Source organism: Manacus candei, unplaced genomic scaffold, assembly GCF_025592945.1.
Source record: "Manacus candei isolate 608988 ecotype Guabito, Panama unplaced genomic scaffold, ASM2559294v1 h1tg000052l, whole genome shotgun sequence".
Classification (NCBI taxonomy): Eukaryota; Metazoa; Chordata; class Aves; order Passeriformes; family Pipridae; genus Manacus; species Manacus candei.
The window spans coordinates 415515-433449 of record NW_026138100.1 but is presented as its reverse complement, the minus strand read 5'-3'; the positions used below and the strand labels follow the sequence as shown (position 1 = coordinate 433449).

Here is a 17935-nt window from a genome sequence, read left to right as displayed (position 1 = left end):
GATATAGAACATTCACCCTTAATTTCTGACACAATCCATTCATACTACCCAATAATCAACAACTGCCATTTAAAAAAGTACATATTAAGTACAATACCCATTTTCTGATTCTAGGTGTCAAATATCTGCTTTCTATGCCTTCTGTTGTTGATTTAAAAGCCTTTTAGTAGTTGATAATACATATATATGAAGGCAATTACATGTTGAAAAAACAGGCAGATGATCTGAATATAGGTGTCATACTATATAACCAGGTGCCAGGTTGAGCTTACTTCCGGCTAACAAAAGCTTCTGCAAAAGTCTAAGACAGTCACATCATATTTGTCCCATCATTCCTTCGTGTGAAACTGGATGAGGACACTGTTGGAATGTTATGATGCTATACAGAAGTTTCCTGTATTTCTGGTACACTCTCTTTTATTGTCTTCACTGATTAAATAAAATGAGAGAATTCTGCTTCTTTCCAATTTCAAAGTATATTTGTCCTTTCAGCATCAGCAACAAAACCCCCTGACACAGAGTAGTAAACATACCACTACTAGCACTCCACATCAACATTAATAAAAATTTCTTCCATCTACAAAGGAGGATTGCTTCAGGACCTCTGAGGAGTCACCAAATCAGCGCACTGACCTGTGCACTGGATTCCTACAGCCTAAGATGATTGTATTTTCAATCCAACTCAATATGCATTCACTCTCTGGCTCTAGAAAATGTTATTTGATACAGTAAAGGATGTCAGGGTGCAGAGCAGCCAGTTTTAAGAGAACACATGAAAGAGCAAACTTACTTGAGCCTCTCGATAAATGAAAATTTTAGATTGGTATAGTCTCAGGGAATGGATAATGCAGAATCTTAAAAGAACTCTTGGCCAAGCATTTCTCTTGGGTAAGACCTATCTTTAATATTTACACTTACATCCCATAGTATACAAGAAGTGCACCACTATTAAGACCATTTTTTTACCCTCCTTCCAATATTTACAAATGAAAGTAGCCACAACAACTGCATTTTAAACTGAGCAAGCACAACTTGCACATTAGGCACACTTATCAGATTGGGGATTTACAAACAGGATGTTGAGTCTGTGAATTCCAAACTGGGCATGGAAAAAAGCGAAGGCGGAAAAAGCCACGAACCTTTCATCATTTTTCCCTATAAGCATTCCCACTTGTTCAATGTAATGCTATGTGACCCACAGTAATAATCAAACTTTGAATTTCTAACTGATATTTCCCATAAAGCATCCTCCAACAGGTAACAGTTGTCTAGTATTTCACATATGATTTATTTGAAATACTTAGTACAATTCTTTTTGAGTTACTAACAAGCATAAGACTATACAATCAGAACATACGTTCTTTGAAATTCATATTCACACATTATGAAGGCAACATCTGTGCTAGCAAAAGCAATCACATAATACAGTCGTATGCCTAACACTTACCTCTTCAGAGAGCTCCCCAAATACTGTTAGAACATCTATCAGGAGACTTGCAGTATAAAAGGATTTTATCATGTTTCTGTAAAAGAGAAAATATTTCGCTAACTTGGTAATGTCAGTCTTCAGAATCATACTATTACAAGTTGTCATTTTTAGATCATAATGGCTTATTTCAAGTCAAATATCACTATTCTTTTTCTTTTAATCTGATGTTAGAGAACCTGCTTCACAACATTTAAATCTAGCAATATATTGATTAGTATCCTGACTACAGTGAAGAAAATGTTCAGTATGTTTTAAAACTGCTCATGTGTTCTGTACTTAGATTCTAGTTTGGTATGTTCCATGTAGGACATAGGAAATCCTATATTAATTTCGAAAAATACATCAACATGCCATAGTAATTGCTGTAAACCAAACCACATAATGGATCATCACAACTATTTAACTATAACGTGCTTGATGTAAATAAAGTGCAGTATTAGCCTGTGGTTTTAGAAGGCTTGCCAGCAGGTTAACAGCCTCTTATGGAACATAAGAAGGAGGATACCAGATAATGTGTGAAGTTAGAGACGTACAAGTAGCAACAAATCAAGTTTTCTAAAAGAGAAAAGAATGCATTAAAACACAATTCTTGTTTCCATTCAAATTAAAGGGAGTTTGGATATTCACATTCCCTGACCAGCAGCTTAATTCAGATAAGAAAACCAAAGATTTTCACCTACTTATGAAATTGTCCAGCTCTGTCTTCATTGTCTGCGTATAAAAACATTTTCAAAGCATAATTCTCCACATGAGCAGAACCAACAATTTCCTGAGTAATTGCTTCATTATCACCAAATTGCTTTTTCATCTGAAAAGTGTTGGAAAAATACATCAATTACTTTATTAGACCCTAGCAATTCTGCAAACACAAAATGAACCTGCTGACTTAAACAAGGACAATACAATTTAAAAAGAAACAACATACACTTTGTTTTACAAATTTCCAGCTTCTAACATAACAAAATGCTAAAAGCGGTGCGTGAAAGAGAAGGCACATTCTTTTGGAGAGAGAAACATTATGAAAAAGTAGCTCTGAATCTTCAATCACAAAATATTTATAAAAACCACAGAAAATCTCTGTAAAAGTTGTGAAGGAATAGCTACAGATGTTTTTCCCTTTAGTATCCAAAAGACCAGGCACTCCGAAGCCTGTGTCAGGATTCAACACAGTTCAATCAGTAAAGTAATCCACACTTTATAAAGGTGCTGTAGATCAGAGTGATCATGTATAAAAAAAGCTCTTATAAAGCTTATTTAACTTACAAGCTCTTATAAAGCTTATTTAATTGCAGTTTATTATATCTTTCAAAGTGTGTGAGCCCTACCCTGACTGGTCTAGTGACCTATGGATTTACTGGAATTTTCAGTGTAAGCACTGTATTTCAATTCAAGACCTCTTTTCAAAGATGTTAGAGTACAAGAATCTTCAGGTTTCCTAATAAAAATCAGTAAAGCAAACAATCCTCTAACAGTTACAACAGGTGGATTTACAGCTTATGAATAGGCTTACTGTTTGCACATGAGGAAATCTCAGGTTATCCTTAGAGAACAAAAACAGGAACACTGCATGATACTAACCTGCAGCCTTTATTTTGCCAAAAGATTTAAAAACAATCTCTGAATGGTAGTTATTTTTCATTGTGCGTGTGAAGAAAATGTAATCATGCAGGCTGCATTTCCATATTTTTTAGACTGCTGCCAACTTTTTAAGACATAGAATGTTGCCAGAAGAGTTACTTGATTTCAATAGCGAAGTATAAGCTTTCCAAATAGAATTTTAAATTTAAAGACTTTCATCAACAAGTACTAAGTGGTTTTTAAAAAGTATTTGTTCTACAAAGTGTAATTTTCTTGTGAGAATACCATAATTTGTAAATTGAAAGATATGTAACTGAGATGAAACAGAAGCTAACTCAGGAGAAAAGTTGGTTGCATACACATATATTTCCCCAGTCTGTCTATATACCTCACACTCAGAAAATAACTATACTTGAATAACTATACTTGATCTGACGTTCAATGGAGATTATTTTAAACATACAAGTGACACTGTTACATACACTTCTAAAAATATTAAAGTTAAGTTATTTACTTTTGAAATTACCCATCACACAGTCTGTGATTCAATAAAGCAGTACTGGTGTTGTAAATGTTGATTCAAAATTTGAACCTAAAAACCAAGCCACTTCAGTTTAACTTTACAAAAAAAAAACCCCTGAAACATTTAAATGAAACAGTCATGTACTAGGAAAGCAAGACAACACAATTTTATGTACAAATATTTCTGAGGGAAACATGCATTTTGGATACAAAATCACTGTGTTTAATTCACGTTTTTGGAATATTATGACGTTTCTTGCAAAGGACGGATCTGGTAATTTCCAGCTATATCTACGCGGTTTTATTCTTTGGTATTGTAAAGATCAGGATTGTTTGCAAGCTTCTATCTTAACCTCCAAAACACCCAGCTGCAGCGCCAGTGAAAGCACAGACCTGCAGTGCTTCTCTGTGCCCCCTGGTGGTTAAGGGCAGACTGAAAATGGCTGCTGTTACATAACTGCAGAGGTCCAACTTTTCCATAAACCCAAGCTTCCCAGCCCACAAAACTGCTGTACTAGATTTGCTTAGAGGTGCTCTCTCCATCCTTCCACCACTTAGATACATGGAAGAACCTTCAATGCCTGTGCATCAGTTGTCTCACAGACAATCTTACCAGCAACTGAAAGATGAAAGCATGGACATTTGCTGCTCTTCTAGTCTTTCCACCTTTGAAACAGAAGGGGTAACTGAATGCTGCAGACAGATTAACTGCTGCAGTACCACACGGGATCCAACAAATTTCAACAATCCTTAGGAAATGAAGAGCAAACTCTTCTGGAGTTTTAATCTCACCTCTCTTGCCACCTCTCTCCCTTTCTGAACATGAAACCAGACTCATTGAAGGTGTCAAAATCTGATGAAATAACACACTAAGAAGTCGCTGTACGCTGAATTTTCCATTACCAAAGATCAGTGATAAAACACAGCAAGAAGTACAAGGTGTGAGAAAAAAAAACCAAATAGTTCATGTTTCCTTTTTTTTCTGAAGAATCTTAGAATCATAAAATGGTTTGAGTTGGAAGGGACTTAAAGGATCATCTAGTTCCAACTGTCCCTGCCATGGGTAGGGATGCCATTCACTAAATGAGGTTGCTCAGGTAGGACCCATCCAACCTGGCCTTGAATACTTTCACAGATGAGGCATCCACCTTTCACAACTGAAGGTTGTTGTACTAGTTTTGCACAAACTCTTCAGGCAGTGCTGTGGCTAGATTTCGGACAGAATTACTAATAGTAAACATGCAAAGAACTGCTGCTTCATTTTTCAACATTATTTTTGCTTCCAAATGAGCACTTAAACCTTAAAACCCACACACTTCTTCCTTTGAGAATATTGAAAACTACAAGGTAGTAGTACAATATTGTTCTACAAGGTAGAACATAAACAGCTCCTAGAACTTAAACTGACCATTTGTACAACAACTTTACCTTTTTTAAATCTGTTCTATTTAAGGCTTTTTAATAGGATCAGATCCATTCAAAGAGCATGGCTCGGCCATCTCTGACACAGATTAGACTGCACTTACAAAAATTCATAGTATGAAATCTCCAATCTCTAACAGAGGATACGATCAGAAGTATCTTTATCTTTTACAGTTTAAAAAACTCCCTGGGTACAACGTTTTAGGTCAAAACTTTCAAAAGCATCCGAGGACTAGGCTAGTGAGTCCTACAGTGAAAATAACACACACTTCAAGGAATCAAAGGTAAATACATTAAAAAGGTCGTCTAGAACACCTGTATTTATTTCATAACAAATTATGATTTGTCATGGGAATATGTTTGAATAAAGTATTGTAATTCATGTTGTCTACACAAAACCTTATGGCAAAATTTCAGTTATGTCTGTGCATGCATACATACACACATACAGCTTTACCTCTTCCTTTACCTTTTCAAATCCTTCTGCCAATTTATTACATACAACTTAAATTCATACAATGTGCCTGCATACAGAACAGTTGCATCAATAACTGATGTTGGAGATCTTATTTGCAGAAGCTTAAATAAAAATTAAAATAATATCATGAATCATTTTAAAGGAGAGCGATAAATTCTACTTACAGCTTCCAACTGATCCATAAGCTTGGATAAAAATTTACGGCATTCTGGGGTTTTACTATCAATCTTCATCCCTGTTTGCATTGCATACAAACGACCTTGAAATGATACAAAACACAAAAACAACAAAAGTGATTATCTAAGGCAAAACCCATTAGCAAACAAAGCAATGTCTCCCACACATCTGAAAGACAAACTCATGGTTTAACAGTGTAATGACATCAGTACTAGTGAGCAATGACAGTGAAATCCAGATATGCCTGGTCTTGCAGAGATACTAGGAGATATTTTTGTGAGACTTATGCTTTATTTTCCCCAATGACTACTCCCGCTGATTTCAAATTGATGTTTGTATCACTATTATGCAATATTAAGTGATTTTGTAAATTATCACTACCCTTGCTTGCAATGCTCTCAAATAGGAACTTCAAGTCGATTTGAGAGTGTGTGTATATATCTCAAAAATGGAACTTCATGTAGTAGGAACCAGTTAGCTTTAAAACACCACTTTATTAAACAGAATTAAGCATCTATTATCTCCATGTACATAACATCAAAAAACTCAAGACAAAAACCTGATCTTTAAAACAGACAAGACAGGCTTTATTAAACTTTATCTGTAAGTAGATTTGTCAGTTTTTAATATGATCTTGAAAATGAATGATGATGAACACCTTCTGATCAAAAATTATCTTTTTACTACCAAAATCCATGAATTTTAGATTTGCACATGGCAGAACTTTATAGGCTTCATGAAACTGTGAGCAAACCCAAACAACTGTTATTTAATAGGATTAACATGCACAGAGAAGGGAAAATGGACAGAAACATTCAGTAACCAAATGCAGAACATCTTCCACAAAAAAGGCATTCCACTAACTCTCACTCTTGACCTCTAAGGCAGTCCTACAGGACACTTTCTGTGCTATGTAGACTTCATCAAGTGACAATACTAAGCTAATGACTGATAGGTACTCGTAAGCCCACCTTATTTATCTTCAAGATGCTGACGTTAATATTAAACATTACTAAACCAGCACACATAAAGTTGAAATTAGATTTCAAACAAATTCAAACACAGAAAGAGACAGAGATTGTATCTAAGGTACTGAAATAAATAAAATCTACCATCAATTAAAATACCATCATCACATGACAAGGAATTAATACTCAGTCTTCAATTAAATTGATTTTTAAGTAAATCCTTGACTGTGAGCTCCCCTGAACACATTTAATGGTATAAATTAATAATATAAAACTTAAGAATTAATATAAGGGTTGCTAAACCTATAAGCCATCGAGATCAGTAGTTTCTTTTTGATAGATGGAAGTTTCAGATGTTTTCAGAAGCAAATAAATTGAGACCAACATGCATTAGGGTGACAAATTCAGAATACCCTTGGTCATTACTGGATATAGATTTATCTTACTTATTGAAGTATGCATCTTCAGATCTCTTCCATAACTCATTTACATAAAAAGAACTCTGATCCCATATAAATGGATCTTGCAAATGTCTTTAGTCTTGAGGATGTTTAATAATTAAAAGATGTCCTGATTTTTAACTGTTACACTTGTGTTACCCATATGTGGCTTTTTTCACACTGTTTGCAAATACTTCCATTTAAATAGTGAAAGCAAGGTAATTTTTTTCCTCACTAATACCCAAAGGGGTGTATTTACAGGACTGTGCCATCTGTAGGCTTTGTAGGCAGCCTTGAAAAGCCAGCCCTTTCCCCTCTTAGGATTTCAGAGGCTCAGAAAAACTTTAAGACTCCTTCAGACACTCCAATGAACAAACGCAGAAGAGCAAGTCTTGAACATACAGAAAACACAGGTCAGAGAACAATAGTTACAGTTAAGAAACATGTTTTTCTTGTCCATATATAACTTTACACTGTGGCTGATATCGAGCAATGTTCCATACCAACACCACTTTCCTGCCAACGGAAGATTCTGGGACCAAAGTGCCCAAGAGTCCTTAGGTCACTCACGATTGAAGGTCTGTTATCCAAAGCACAGACTGTCAAGAAAACATGAAGGTGCTCTAGCAGCAGCAGTTCTACAGACACTAAGAACAGAGACATCCTACAGACAATTAATGTCACCTGAGATAAATGTGTTCCATCTGTCACAGCAATTACATCTCTGTACCACACAATCGACCATATGAGACAGTTACCACATTTAGCCACCAATTCCCAATTTGGATCAGTGCCTATATAAATTGTATAGGAGATTTCCTGAAAGATCTTATTAACTGGTAAAAGGTCAAAGCACACTTAAGTTACTGTAACAAGAGAGTCTACTGTGATCTTCAGGAACTTTTGAAGTCCAGACTTTTTGCATACTCACTTCTTCACATACATTTGAAAGGAGGACTACTGCATAACAAACCTGTCTAGACAGGCGTCTGATGAGGCAGTCATTGAGATAAAGGCAAACCCTATTCCTTCTTTCTCAAGTAAGTGGTGATCAAGAAAGAGCAGGATGTCTGTGAAAAATACTATTAACAGAGTATCACTACCTAGTAGCATTCCATACTAAAAGTAGTCTTGACTCAGATATCACTGATAAAAGAACCTGATTGTAATGAAGGATAAGGTAACTTGCGGGTCAGAAAATGCAAACCATACCCTTCCAGTCAAAATCTCCCCAAACATCAGTTTCAGTTGATGAACTGAAGATACAGAAGAAAAAGTACACTCTCCACAGTCTGAATCTCAGACCATTGCCAAACAAAATGTTGTTAAGTATTTTTAGGCACACTTACTGCTTTACTCAGCGCTGTTCTAGTCAAAAGTAGGGCTTTGGGATAGAAAACCTCTATCAACAATCACTAAACTTATCAAGCAAACAGCACGTAAAATAGCTGAAAAACTGAAAGAACTAGAGATTTCTAGAGACAGAAACAAAACAGGAAGACAGGAAATAATTTGGTATTTAAAGACACCAGTGAAATAAAAAAAATATTTTTAATGTTTCAAAATTTTGCTTTTGAAATTATCTGTATGAAGAGCAATATGTGAGTGAATCTGAAAGCAACAAGCAGTAAGCAATTTCTTTTCAAATCCCTTGCCTTATTACCAACAACAGGAAAAAGTGTCTACTAGTTCTACTCTTTCCATTTTTGAGTATTAATACATTGCATTCCTAAGGCAAACAATTAAATTCCAAATGCAGATTTTTCCATGTCTGCATCTTTTGCCATTCTCTCTGCTCTCTCTAATGTTGAAACGTCCCAAATGTAGGCTATCTGTAAGACTGTGTTGGTTTTGATACTACTACCTTTGCCAATGAAGGTGTTAGAAGTCTCTAGCATATCTTTTACTTTTGCGTGTACTTCATCACACAAGTATTACTTATAGTAAAGATACACAATAGTAACTGAAAAATATGTTTTCATCTAGTGAAGGAAATCTATTAATGCCCTTTTTCTTTCTAACTTGCAGCAAATGGGCAAACCCACTAAATTTTCAGCAGCAATGAGTAAAATGTAACTTTCCAGTGTTAATATCGTCAGTCAAGTTTTAAACTGGCAATTAATGGTTAAAGAGCTGTCCGCCGTGTTTATGTTTACAGGTAATCTCAGTAGCAAATAACTCATAAGCAAGAGGCTAAAAGTTTACTGCCTCCAAGGTCTCTGCTGAGAAAGTCGACAGTGACATGAGTTCAGCTGCCCCCTCCCCCCATATCTAAGAGAAAAGAGAGTAATTATTTACATTCCTTTAAATACAGCTGTTTTGGTTCCTGTAATATTGCAAAAGTAGTGGCATGTATTATTACTGTGCTTGCTAAGTCACAAAACTTTTGCTTTAATGGAAGTGGTTCAACTTCTGACAAGTGGAAGTTAATCTCCCGAACAGTATGGACACCACAGAAAGAAATCCTCTTAGTGTTCTGTATTACGAATGCATTATTTTACCTTATAAAATACCATACTTGAGATGCCATTTTACATCAAAATTATTTCATAGAAAAAAAAAGTCCAAAGTGCATGCCCCTAATGACCGCAGTAATATACTGTAAAACTCAACAACTAGACTTAAAGGGGCCATTTGCTTAGTAACATTTGATAAAAAAAGTTCCACTGTGAAAAGCCAAGCTTCTGGAAATGCTGACGTAAAAAGACAACTACATCCATGCACTGTAGCTGTAAAAGTTTTCAAGTTTTTCAGCCTAAATGGAGTATATGAAGAAAGCAGACAATCTGGGAATTAAGGGACCTGTAATTCTCATCTCTCTTCACTATTTGTGATGAAGTTCTGGAATTCTTGTAAACAAACAGATGAATGAAATTATTCTTTCTTTTTGTTTTATGCACTCACCCTAATAACAGACACAACTATTTTTTGCCCCCTGTATCGAAATCAGGTAGCAAAAAAGACTTTAATGCAGCCAACAACAGTAGCATATGCATAAAGTAAAGCACTAACAAGGTAAAGGAGTCTACATAGAGCTAATGTCTAAATATTAACGAATATTATAAGTAGAGCTAAAGTCACTTGTAATTTTATACACAAAGAACTGTTTTGCCAATTATTAACTAAAAGAGAGCTTGCTCTCAGTTTGCAGACAGGACATTTATCTTCAAATTCATAAAGACTTGGCAAGTTATCATTCTCACAAAAATGTTTTGCCAAGACAACTACAAAATATACATCTTGACTTGCTGCCCTTAATCTTTGTTCAGTAAATACTAAGTGTGGGTGTGCTGGATGGAATTATACAGTGAGTTTTACAGAAACTTCTTTGCCTTCATTTATGTCACGTTATTTTTCCTTTGCTAACACCCAGCACAATTTCAGAGAAAGTATTTTGTCTTTAGTATGTGCCAGGCATTCATTCTCATACACATTAAGTTACTCCAGATTTATGTTTGGATAACAACTGAAACTCCCCTCACTCCCACTTTAAACTAACTCTGTGTCAAATAAAAAATACTGGATAACAAAAGTTCCAGCCAGCAAGCATGCACAAAACGCTGATTCTATGTTCTAAATTCTGTCCTCCTACCCATCTTTCTTTTTCTTGGCCTAACAGGATCAAATGATTATATTTTTTTTCCCTGTACATATTTAATTCTCTGGCATTCAAAAAGAAAAAATATTAGCAACTGGAATATTTTCAACATTTGAGAGTAACAGATTGCGATAAAATACTAACAAATAACATTGCAGTAAACTTTAGCTATATTTTTATTCTGATTAAGGAATGAAAGCTTTTTCAGGCTGTAATTTATTACTCGTTCATAATCTTCACCTTCCTCTTCCTTTTGTCAAACCACTGACAGAAAAACATTTGTTAACTGCTTGGTACAGGAAGCCAACAGCTGGAATACAAATGTAGGAAGCAAGAGATACTACTGGAAACATATTTTCATATAAAAATGAATTATGCTTGCTTTCATGAACATTAATGTGCCATATTTCAGTCATGCAATTTCTGTGTGCAAATCATAAATATATGGTATTTCTACATGGCTAAGTGCAAGCTGTCTGAATCCAAAGACTTTTAAAAACAGATTTAACAGTTCGAACAAACAAACTTTGAAGGGCCTTATACTGCCTCTTCATTATAAAATGCTGAAGAAAACTTGGCAAAAGACAAGATATTGGACTGGTAGCATCAATTCAAAAACCTTAAACATTCCAGAGAAAGCAAATTACTTTTAAATATTTATTTTAAAGTAAAATTAGTTTAAGGAGAAATGTAAGAAAAAAAGATCTGATATAAAAGTAGAAGGAATGAAGACTACAAACAAATTTAATTAAGAAACCCATAACAATAAAAGCATAATATTATGACCCCTTTGTCCCCTCAGGTTCTTTCACAGTATTTTAAGTTTTAGCAAGGAAAATGGACTAATAGCAGTATAATTCAGGGTCACATAACATGCTAGACAAATTCTGTCAAGTCAAAATGATCTCAAATAAAATGTCGCTTACTTAAAATTCCTGACAGTTACAGTAAGTTACATTACAATTCCATTTTATTTGAATAATAGCAACTTGTAAACAAGACAAATAGGTGAGACAAAATTTCCAATGACAAACAAGTGGTAACTATTAAGGTTAGCTGACAAATAACCTAGTAATATCTATTACAAATCCTAGGAAATTACTCTGTATTTCACACTACCATATTTCAGTCTGGTTTAAGGACTAATTTTGATCTTGTAAAATTTGATTAAGAGACCTATATGTGGAATTCATAAGCTTCTAAGCTTTTGTACAATATTTAAATTACCAGTATTTTTAGAAGTTTGTCTCTACAGTCTAATAAAGAAAAGGAAATATTTCTAGTTAAATCAGAAAAACTACATTAAATGTAGGATTTATAGCAATTGAGATCTCTAGAATGCAACAGGAGGGCAAAGCACCTACTCTGGATTAGTTATCACCAAGTCACAAGGATAAAACAGCTTGCAGTGATTAGAGCACAAATCTGAAGCACTTCTGTGGAACACTCTCCAGTTTGGCTTAAACTGGAAGAAGAAGCCTATTTCGTGCCCTGGAAATCTTTTGGTTCAAGACGTTGTCAACTAGTCCTGGGAAGAAAAATTGTCTCTTTTGCTTTTTCTCTCCTGCTTGATCTCACAAAACCAGAAACATTAATACAATACTAAGATCCTTCAGAAGCATTTCTCTGGTGCTTTTGCATGTCAAGAATTTAAAAAGTGAAGAATTTTTCACACCTTTTTTAAGATCAAATTTACTGATCTCACATGAATGTTTTTTGATGTTTAGTACACTGTAAAGCAAAAGTCATCACGGCTCTGCTTTTCGGAAGTTACTAGAATCATAATTTCTCATGTTGCATCCATTAGATATCCAAACACTGTTGTGTGTTAGGGTGTTATATATCATGAAACATCAGTCCCTTTCTGGCAACTCACTCGCATTCTCTCAATACTTTTGAATCAGAACATCGATGCCCAGTAAGTACAGAAGTCCAAAATAAACTACCAATCATCTTTGCAAAGAGTTCAAAAACACTACTGAAAGGCTGAAACAACAGCCATTTTCTTTTAAACTCTAAACTAGAAATTTTTGGAAGACACAGCTACTCTCAAGACTTACAATTGTTAAAAAAATTACTTCTGAGTCAAACTGTCTGTGCCAGAGGTATAATTTCTTCAGTTATTACAGGCCAGAGATTTTTTTATCAGAGCCTGCCTCCTTGTGTCTGTAGAATAACATCTCAAAGTAGTCAAACAGTCAGACTCATGTAAGTTCTCAACATAAAAATTTATTTTATTGACTAGCAATTAATTATTTGCCTTTTGCTAGACAACCAGTGTAGCACAGATTTCTGGTATTCCCTTATACCTGCTGAATCAGCTGACCTTTACTGAACCTGAAACAGCTACATACATTAACCATTAAGGGTCTAATCTCTTTTTAAGGAGAATTATTTTGTGAGATCATATCCTGCACAACTTAAAAAAGTTTTTTTATTTCCATATAGTCTATATTCTAAGTAGAACACATTTAACAACCAAGTAAATTTACATTTGCTTCCAGACAGTATCATATTTTTATTGCTTCAATCAATTATGTCCATCTACTAATGACAGAGATAAGAAAGTAACAGTTTACACACAACATATAAAGGTACTGATCATATGCTGCTTGGAATCTGAATACCTGTAAAGGAGGTTAAGCACAAAGGTTTTGTAAGGAATACACAGGACTACCCATTTTTTAATTTTTGCAGTGTTTCTAGGAAGTACCACAACAAAAAGCATCTGTGATGTGTTACAGCATGCAAGAACATCGATATTCTTCTACATTTTATTTTTCACGTGGAAAATTATGTGGCAGTTGAAAACTACAAATAATCCCTGTTGTAGCTATTCATACGGTGTAAACCAGATTAATGTTCATTAAATTACTGTTTCTTTAAATTAATATATACCAGCAATATCAAAAAAGTGGGAGTCCTGTCTTCACCCCACGTCATGGTGTCCTGTTCCTTGTCCTTGTCTGTGTGGGAGTGCAGCTGTTTAAGAAGCAGTGAATTGGCCTGGATGAAAAATAGCTTACTATTGGCTTTTATCATACTGGGGTTGGGAATGAGAGGCCAGAGAAGGACTACAGTATCTTCTTTAGGTGGCACCACTGATTTATGCTAGCTTAATGCTTAAAATGCACTATACCCCAAAAAACATAAGAGACAAAAATGTAGAACAGTGTATGCAAATAAAATGTGTAACTGCCATTTAAATTCTCAGCTTTAAGAGTGCACTATCTACCAGCTCTCATGGATGCTGATGAGAGACAAAAATATTAACAAGGCAGTAAGTAGTTACTCCTGACAATTTTAGTGCCAAGCTATAGAAAGCAATATTTTAGGTTGCAAATATATCTTGTCAGATATTTGCTTCTGATGTTCAAATTAATTCGTGTCACAGCTCTTATTATCAGAAATATACAAGTGGAATTTAACTAAAATGAACATAAATCAAAACCTAGCAAACATATGTCCGTACTGACAACTACTGTGCTATGGAAACATTAATAATACTAGGACCAAAGCTTTGTTATAGGTATGAGCCACTTATGGCAATATTCCAAAGCTATAAAGACGTCACTCTTCAGACTGATAGTTACACCCAGCAGATGACCAAAAGTCAGATGGCTCTGCCTCACAGAGCGGCTGTGCAAGCAGCCTTCGATAGAACGTGCAGCACTGACTCACCACATGACCTGTCACTGCAGGGCCCCCTTTGGCTGCCGGGCCACACCAGCCTCCTGGTCCCAGGACACACAGTGCCTGTCATGCATCTGCAGATGAGGCTGGTGGAGAAGCACCAGCACAGAGAACACCACATGTTCCAGCACACACCGAGATTTCCTCACACTATTCCCTCCACACAATACATTATAGAAAATGTATAGAGCTCCTCTGAAACACATTTCAAAGGCTAAACAAAGAGATGTTCACTTTTTCCAGTGAAGCATCTAATGAGAAACACTGCTTTAACTCTACATAAATCTGCACTGCTTTCAAAACGTTATCTGAAAAGTATCCTGAAACTTTTTTGTATACCCAGACCCACACTTTTAAAAATCTATCTTTTCAGTAAAGCTTTTATTATTCATTGAATGCTAGCAGTATATGCAGTACATTTTTTGGACAGTAGCAATATGAATAATTAATACTTTGGGATTTCACATAATTGTTCTAAACCCACGATGTTAAAAATTAATGGCTCATAAATCTTTTTGCTTCAAAGCCAGAACTAAATGAAGAAAAAAAAAATCCTACGAAACAGGAGTTCCGCATTTTAGTCAATCCAGACAATACTCATCCACCAGGGGAGGAAATAAGTGTCACCAGTGGAACACTGGTGAAAATTAATTCTTCTCCTTTGTGTATTTAAAAGAACAAAGGATCTGAGCAAGACCTAACTTGAAAAAGACGTGTCACTGTTTTTCACTTTATGTAATATTTTAATTAGAATATAGCCCTCACTGTACTCAGTAATTAATCAGATGTGTTGAAGTATTCAAATGAAAAAATAAAATTTTCAGACTGCTTAGGACAGACAAGGCAAACAACTTTACAGAAAATGGTAATTATCCAACACAGGCTTTTTTTTCCTCTACAATAAGACTTACATTAAGTTTCAGAATTGAAAAGACAAAGAAAAATACAGTTCAGACACTTAACCATTTCTGTTTTAAAATAAAAATAGACTTGTATCTTGTCATCTATACTAAGTGCTAGTGTTTTTCTTGTCTAGCCAGATAGGGTGTTACATCTGATAGAAAAACCCAAAGAAACACACACACAAAAAAAAACCAAACCAAAAAATCAGTGCAACTTGACCTAACTGGTGATTCCTGCTACACAAAGTGTGCCTTGCCTCATGTTTTGCCATTAAATAAAGAGCAAGTACTATTGAGAACAACCAATGTTCTAATATGTGGCTCCCTCCCTTCTCTGGTTGCAGTTTTCCACATTAGCACAGTATTCCTGCGTAACACATAAAAGTTTATATTATTCTTCTGTCATTGAACTGACAAATTTTTCAGAGCTTTCTGAAGATCCAATTTCATGAATTCATCCTTACAAATTAAACTATATCTATTTTTTAGCTCTTTTTGAAGACAAGCCAAGTAAACCCCTCAGATGATCTCGCATCTCAATAAAAAGAAAAAAATAAACAACACTGTGACTACATACCCTCCTTCCCCTTAAGGGTAGTGGTCGTCACAGACATAAACAGACATTTCTGGTGATCTGAGGCATTTTCCCAGTGTGGTTTAACTGTAACAGGAATTTAAGACTAAAAGCAGGCTCGCATGTCTTAGTTCGCTATGAAAAGTCTTTTAGAAAGGCTCACAGTCCACCCTGACGACCATTAGCTTAGAAGCCATGTCAGCTTAAAAAATCTGCCTATTAATTAGGAAGTTTTACAGTAAGATTTTGCTGTGTTCATTTCAGTGAAACAAAAAGAGCCACCCACTCGCCCCTTTTGAGAACCCTGAGAAGGTGACAAGGCCCTACAGAAAACAAAATGAACACTACTGGCAGGACCCAAGACTCTCAAACCCTAAACGCTTACTCAGATACACAGGACAGAAAGGAGGTCTTCTCAGGAGGAGAAAAACTTCGAAAAGGCTCCCGAGTATTATTTTATACCATACTTATTACAGCTATCCCAACACTGACGGAACACTGGAGCTCACACACGCGTGTCCAAGCACGCACTCGGGCTGCTGGCATGCACCCCCGCCTGCGAAGAGCCTTTAACTCCGCAAAAGGACAGAGCCCACAGGAGGCGGGTCGGGGCAGGACCGCGACCGCCCGGCACCGCCCAGAGGTGGGGCTTTCCCACCGCCCTCGCGAACCCGCACATCCCCCGGGCCCCCCGGGCGGGCAAGGCAGGGGAGGGGAGGGCAAGGGAAGGGAGGGGCGCTCCGCCCGGCGCGGCGACTGGCGGCCGGGGCAGGGGGCGGTGGCCGAGCCAGGGACCGGCGGGGCGGGGCGGCGCCGCGGCCGCCTCCCCCTCACTCACGTACAGTAGTACGCCACCACGGGCTCGCGCTTGTCCAGCTCCTGCGCGGTCCGCAGATGGTGCTGAATGCTCTTGAGCGGCGGCGGCAGCGGGGGCAGGGCCGGGGCCGCCATGGCGCGCGCAGGCGGCAGAGCACAGCTCTCGCTCCCGGGGCTGGCGCGCGCCGCTTCCGCTTCCGGCTCCGGGCGCCGTGGGCGGGGGCCGGCGGGGGGGAGAGGGGGCGGAACTGCGCCCCCTGCTGGCCGGGCGGGAGGCATCGCGCCGGGCGGCGCGTCTGTCCGTCTGTCCGTCTGTCCGCCAATGCGGACCCACACCCTCAAGCGTCACCTGCGTGGCCCCTTAGCGCTTGAAGCGCGTCCCACAGCAGCCGTGAGGAAGGGCCTGGAGATGTCGGGGCGGCCGCGGCTTCCCCTGGCCCTGCTTGGCCCCGGCTATGCCCTCGCCCTTCCCATCCCTCGTCTCCTTTCCAAAAGAGCTGTGCAGACCCTCCCCGTGGAGGTACACCGGCAAGTAAAATCTCAGATTGAAAAACCTGCCCCTTGGGCTGCGCCAAGGCTCACCAGGCGTCCGGGGAGCCCTTGTGGGCTGAACTGCACCTTCTCTCCTGGACCTCTGCCCTTCCTCCCGCTGGAGAAGCCGTATGCTACCGTGGTCTGGCTACTGGGGCTGGGCTGCTTCCCAGCAGCTGTCAGCAGGTCCACCAGCCCTGGAACGTACATCTTGTAGGATCACTACTTCCCAGATAACTTCTTATTGGAGGGACCTCCAAAGATTTCTGGTTTTGCTGAGAGCAGATAAGAACAGCAAAAGTCGTGAACTGTTGAAGCAAAATGGTTTCAAATGGATCTCACAAATTATTTCAGTGTCTTATCAGCTTCTCATTATGACAGCATAATTAAAATTATTTTAAAATTTCTTCTAGATATTCCTATTGCCAAACCTCTTCTTGGTCTCAAAATGACTGTCTGCAAGGCAAGAGAATGTGAATGCACCAGGGCATAAAAAAAGATGTGTGTTGGAGGGAGGCATGGGGTAGAAGAGATGGCTGCATTGTCTCATTGCTGGCATGGGAGAGTGCTGAAAAGAGAATAGAAGGGAAATGATGTCTGAACAAAAGAAAGGATGCCAAGAAGGGAACAGAACAAGAAGTGGTTACAGGACTGGGATGTTGTGGTGGTATACTAGAAGCTGGCTGGCCCAGAACAGCTATATCTTTGATGTAAATGCAATCACATCACAATTACAGCTCTTTGTTA

The 17935-nt window shown here is 37.6% G+C and overlaps 1 protein-coding gene across 5 annotated transcripts in view; it reads right to left on the bottom strand.

The window, feature by feature from the left end:
• The window catches only part of VTA1 (vesicle trafficking 1), a 35989-nt gene extending 19117 nt beyond the window's left edge, over nucleotides 1–16872 (bottom strand). Inside the window, exons 1-4 of one of the 5 annotated variants that reach the window (XM_051801614.1) lie at nucleotides 16684–16872; nucleotides 5654–5748; nucleotides 2170–2297; nucleotides 1448–1523 (exon numbers count right to left, since the gene is read on the bottom strand). In XM_051801614.1, coding sequence (XP_051657574.1) covers nucleotides 1448–1523; nucleotides 2170–2297; nucleotides 5654–5748; nucleotides 16684–16792 — 408 coding nt within the window. In that variant the 5' untranslated portion in view covers nucleotides 16793–16872. Of the gene's footprint in view, nucleotides 1–1447; nucleotides 1524–2169; nucleotides 2298–5653; nucleotides 5749–15844; nucleotides 15897–16226; nucleotides 16634–16683 lie in introns of those variants that run through there. The other 4 variants (XM_051801615.1, XM_051801618.1, XM_051801617.1 and 1 more) reach the window with 4 other exon arrangements.
• Between the last annotated feature and the right edge of the window lie 1063 nt (nucleotides 16873–17935).